Genomic DNA, 6,000 nt, shown 5'->3' with positions numbered 1-6,000 from the left:
CTACACTAGGGAGTTTTACTTCATGTTAATTATATTAGATAAAGATTCGAAGAAATTTTGGTGGAAATCAACTTGTGTGAATCAAACACCGCTGTCCTGCGCGTAGCACCAAAAATTAATGTTTATTTAAAAAATTTCCTGACGCCGTGGTAATTAATCGATTTTAATTTTGCAAATTGCAAATGAAAGGTACAGTAAGTACACTTCTATAAGCAAAAAAAAATTCAACTTGCTATCTGCTTTATTTTCAGTCCTGCAACATTTTAAAAAAATGAATTTTTTTGCGAAAGCTGGATTGCAAAATTTATTTTGCAAAATCTATTAAACCAATTTTAATGAAATTTCCAGTGTTGTTTTACTATATCATAAAGTTTTTCTGGATAAAATATGAAGGTCCTAAGTGTAGCATAAATGGTTGAAAAACGTAAAATGCGAATACTTATTTTTGTATGGTTTTTTCGCAATTATTGCTATTTTGCAACAAGGGTGACTATTTTTTAAATTTGTAGCTAATTCTATATTGTAGGAAATTTAATTACACAACTTTTATGTTAGTACAACTTTTCTCATAAATGAATAGTTTTAAAGTTATAATCAAAAAACCAATAAAAAAATCGAATTTTTCCTTCATATTTTGACATTTTGATTATTTAAACAATGTTCCGGACCATTTTGAGTGGGAGGATAACTCAAATATTATTATTTGAGTTATTTTCAAGCAATTTCTGCAAAAAAATTTGAGTCACCTCTCAACGTCCATCTCAAAACAGATGCGCCCTGGACTATAAATATATGTGCGGAAAAATATCCTGATTCAATTTTTTTTTTCACCACTTTGCTTGAAAAGTTCTCCTTACAGCTTAAATATTCGTTGACATTGAAGGCTTTTAAGAAATAACTTGCATCAAATTAAAAATAGGTATATCTACGGTGACCATATGTACTTATTTAAGTAGGACAGTACTTATTTTTAAATATTGTCCTAATGTACTTTAAAACCTTTCTAAGGACACGCGAATGTACTTATTTTTTCTAAAAAAATGAATATTTTTATCTTTTACTACTTTTAAACAAATTTCTTTGTATACTGTTCCAGGTATTGCAGCTTTTGTGTCTTGATGGTTTCCAATATTTCCATTCTTTTGTTGACTCTTCTCATTACTTCGTTGTTTGTTACAGACTCGGTCCATGCTATCTTCAGGTACCTTCACCCACAGTTCAAATGCTTCCAAGTTTTTAGTAGTCGACACGTTAATTGACCATGCTTATATCCCGTAAAGCAGAGTCGAGAAAATATAACACCTTGCAGCCTAACTCTCAAGTCTTAATTATTTCAGTTTTCTTGCACAAACTACCTTTCTCATTTTATTGAAGTTGGTTCTTGCCTTCTCTATTCGAACTTTGATTTCTTTGGAGTAATAGTTTGTGTGATTAATTATTGTGCCAAGATAGTTGTAGTTTTCAACTTGTTCTAAAGTTTTATTTTTAATTGTCAGGCTTTTATCATTATTTTGGGTTTTTGATATCCTCATAAATTTAGTTTTCTTGATGTATACTGATAATCCATATTGTTCTCCATACTCAACTATCTTGTTCATTAGCTTTTGGAGGTCTTGGAGGTTGTCCGCCATTATGATAGTGTCGTCCGCATATATCTAATGTTGTTAATTGGCGTTCCATTTAGGTACCTTTATTCCTGCTGTTTCTTTCTCAAGAACGTTTTTCATAATTTCTTCAGAGTATGCATTTAATAGTAGTAGTGACAATACACACCCCTGTCGCACTCCTCTTTTAATTTCGAACTCTTCTGATGTGTGTTCGTTAATGCGTATGTGTGCCTGCTGTTTATAATATATTGTAGATTTGTTATAATTCAAAGGTCATTGTATTGTAATTGTTTTGAGGATGTCCATTAGCTCTTTGTGGCGGACTTTATCGAAAGCCTTGTTGTAATCTATGAAACAGACGTACATATCCTGGTTCACATCCAAGCATCTCTGGTTTAGTAGTGTAAATCCAAAGTGAAGTGAATCCGAAGTGAAATGCGTTTATGAATGATCTTTAAAAACATTTTAAGTGTGTGAGACATCAGGCTTATGGTGCGGTGGTCGTACACAAAACTTCCTCCACACGTGAAACATTTTTACACATAATGTGTAACCTACCTAGAAAACTGGAGTACAAATTTTCATGAATTTAAACTATTCAAAAGCATAGATCTAAAGCGGGCTCCACACGCTCGGCGAAGTTACTTCGCCAAAGTTGACCGAAGTCCGAAGTACCTCTCTACACACTCGTTCTACTTCGCGAGGAAGTACGATACCGACAAAAAGCGGTGCGATACCGACAAAGATCCCTTTGACCAGACCGACAGAGAATGGAAGTAGAACGAAGTGAGGCAAAGTTACACAAGGTGGCCGTCTACACTCTCGTACTTGTTGAACCTCGATCGACTTCGGCGAGAGTGTGGAGCTCGGATAAGAAGTGAAATAACATGGAACGATGTTTGTTATTCTCTCGAAGCGTTTAAATTGTATATCAAGGCAACCATGTTAAACGAAGATCAATTCTTTGACGAACTAGGAATTTTAAAAGACGTGGCTACAAGTGAAAAAATTGCTGAGTGGAACAGAGAAGAAAAAAATAGTCAGGATCGATGGCTTAAAGTTTTTAAGTGTGTAGATCAATTCAAACTGAAAAACTTACAAATATTATACGAATTTATTTTTTGTCTTCGGGGTACTAGTGCGGCTATCGAGCTTTTTTTTTTTCTGTAATAAATAATTATTATTGGACGTCGGAAAAGTCACAAATGCCCATATCAAGGCAGCGATGCTGGTGAACGCAAATTTTGGTGAGACTTGTATGAAATGTTTCATTTACTTCAGTCGAAGCCGGACCTTCTTAAATTAATTTTAAGTTCAGAAAAATATGAATGATGCAAAAAAGAAGAAGATGAGGCTATTCCAGTTCCCTTATCTAAAAACTCTTAATTACATTACTCTATAATTTTTTATGTTTAGCTACATAGTTTATTTATTTTTAATGCCAAAAAGTTATATTTGTCCAATAACAAGATTCATTTTGGGTTTTTAATACATTTTTGTTTTTTGTACTTTTTTTTCTTTAAAAAGATATGGTCACCGTAGGTATATCTGACATAAACATATTTTCTGATGTTTCGGTAAAAGAATTTTATGTTGATCGTAAAACCATCATTTTAAAAAAATATATCAAAAGTATATCAAAATAACTACAATACTTCAGCCAAAGAATGGAATGAGATATCAGTGGCAACTTTATGATTATTCCTAATGTGAGAACTAAGATTTCCTGATTGAACGAAAGCTTTGTCACAAAAATGACATTGGAAAGGCTTTTCATCTGTATGGAGACGAATGTGATTGTTGAGATTACCTGATTGTGTAAATGCTCTGTCACAGTGAGGGCATTTAAAGGGTTTTTCACCTGAAAATAAAAAAGCAAAACATACATACAATAAATTAAATATTCCGACTAGTATGACTACAGATTGCAAACCTTCCCATTTCCTTCTCATTGATTAGTAAATATTTTTTTCCATAATGTGAAAATCAATCAATAATTACCAAAGTGCATAACATAGAATTAGTTTCTTTAACACGTTAAGCCCCGCGTGACACTGATGCTGTCTCACCGTGCTGGGATCTTTGCGGACCGCGTGACCTTATCGTGTCTCTCACAGACGTATTAAAATTAATTTCCGGTCCACAGATCTCCCAAAAAAATGCATGCCGGAGCTTAACGTGTTAACAAAAAACCAACTCCACATTTTTCAATTAGTTAAATACACGAAATCATACACTTAAAAATGGTTTTAAAATTTAGCCTATAAGGCCCGTAGTGCACTGGAAATAAATAAAGGTTACTGTTCGCTGCATTTTTATTTGTAATGTCCTAGGACGGCCCTGACCAGAATTTGACAATAGATGACGCTAACATTTTTTTTCTTCTTTTATGGCCTTTGGGAACTGCGCTCATTTAGCCAGCAACACTTCTTAAAATCAACGCCTAACCAAACCTACCATACACCAAGACCATTACGAATCCAATCAAACAGTCAAGGGTAGGGAAGGGAAAAAAACTGTTCGTACCCAGGTCGTTCAGGGTGACTAACCACAGACTAAGTACGGAAACTGGGTTTTATTACCAGGGAGATAAGGCAACGGTAGCAAAGCTAGACCTAATCTTAAGTTTCAATTTACACGACTTAACATAATCTAAAAGAATCCTAAAGATTGACGGTTTGTTCAAAGCTAGTAAGTTCATCATATTATATGGGGGATAAAAGTTTTCTTGCAATAGCTGCATATTCAATAGATTTCTTTGTGTCACATATTTGTCACATGCAAAAAATATATGATCCAACATTGAAGTAGTAAATTCCGTATTCAGCAGGAGTAAATACGGAAACTTTGTTTTTTGCTGATGACCAAGTAATTCTGGCCAACGATGAACATGATATGGATTATATGCTAAGAAAGTTACAGATCGAATATGAAAAATGGGGACTATGTATGAACATGGAGAAAACGGAATATTTGAGAATAGGAGAGGAAACCGAAGATCCGGAACTAGAGTTAAGAAGTATAAGAAAATGTAAGGAATGTAGATATTTAGGAAGCATAATATCAGAAGAAGGAACTAAAAAAAGAGACCTACAGCATAGAATACAGCAAGGAAGGAAAGCAACTCGTATTTTAAATGGTCTACTATGGTCTAACAAGGTGAATCTGGACACAAAATTAACAATCTACAGAACAATTGTGGAACCTATTATAACTTATGGAGCAGAGTGTTGGCAACTCACAGGAAAGGAAAGAAAAAATATAGAAGTAGCGGAGATGGATTAATTACGTAGAGCATGCAGGGTATCTAGATTAGAACACGTAGCAAATGAGGAAATAAGACGACGGACAAAGAGTGTATATTCCACGGTTGACCATATAGAAACAAAGACATTGCTATGGTATGGTCATGTTATGAAGATGTCAGAGGAAAGATGGCCAAAAAGAGCATTAAATTACACACCCATCCAATTACACAAACATCCATAGGAAAGTAGAGTTTAAAATACATAAAACCATTATACGACAAAAATAGGATCGTTTATATACCATCATATTGCTTAGAAACATGGATCATGACAGCAAAGACAATAAACCGTATTAATACTTTTGAAAGAAATATACATATTAAGGCGGATATAGGGACCCATTTGCGACAATGGTATATGGAGAATAAGGTTCGACCACGATGAAACTAGGACAAATTATCCCAAATAAAAAATCCCCATAAATAATCCACAGACAAATAATTCTCGAATCAAAAATCCCCACAAAAAATTCCAGACAAATATTCCCCACAATTTCCCAGATTCAAAATTTTTTTGGACAAAATATCTCCACAAAAAATTCCGGACAAAAAATCTCCAAGAAATATTTGCTGTCGAATAGTGCTCAAAGGTTTTCCCGTGAGCATATTTACAGATGCTCCTATACTACGGCACCAGAGTGCTGAAATCGGTTAGCCTTTGATAAACACTATTACGTTTCAAACCCTCATTTATTTCGGCACCTATTAAATTATAAGACATCTATTAAATTTTGGTGTCTAAGTTTTTATTGCAATTAATATTATTGTGAGTATTGTTTAGTTATATTTCAACTTATTGCTTGAAAAACAGGAATAGAAATGTCTTTTCTTTTCTGAAAAATGCCTTTGGCAGAGCCAATTAGTCAGACTTGTTTGTGATTGATTGCAGATTCATAGTCATAAATTTCTTATTTCATAATAAGTACTACAATATTATTTTTATAGATACATAGGTACATTATGTTGCTTTATTTTTATTTTTTTTATATAGAAATGTCGAAATTTTTAATAGAAATGTCTAAACTGCAATAAACCTAGCATATTTTATATTTGAAATAAATATTTTATTTCTGTTTTCTGACAGCA

At 33.4% G+C, this 6,000-nt stretch overlaps 1 protein-coding gene across 1 annotated transcript in view; it reads right to left on the bottom strand.

Moving 5' to 3' along the window:
• Positions 1-3,184: 3,184 nt before the first annotated feature.
• The window catches only part of LOC114328879 (zinc finger protein 675-like), a 45,996-nt gene continuing 43,180 nt past the window's right edge, over positions 3,185-6,000 (bottom strand). Inside the window, exon 5 of the mRNA XM_028277847.2 lies at positions 3,185-3,468. Coding sequence (XP_028133648.1) covers positions 3,254-3,468 — 215 coding nt within the window. The 3' untranslated portion in view covers positions 3,185-3,253. The remainder of the gene's footprint in view (positions 3,469-6,000) is intronic.

This window comes from Diabrotica virgifera, chromosome 7, assembly GCF_917563875.1.
Source record: "Diabrotica virgifera virgifera chromosome 7, PGI_DIABVI_V3a".
NCBI lineage: Eukaryota > Metazoa > Arthropoda > Insecta > Coleoptera > Chrysomelidae > Diabrotica > Diabrotica virgifera.
This window is presented reverse-complemented; position numbering and strand designations above follow the sequence as displayed.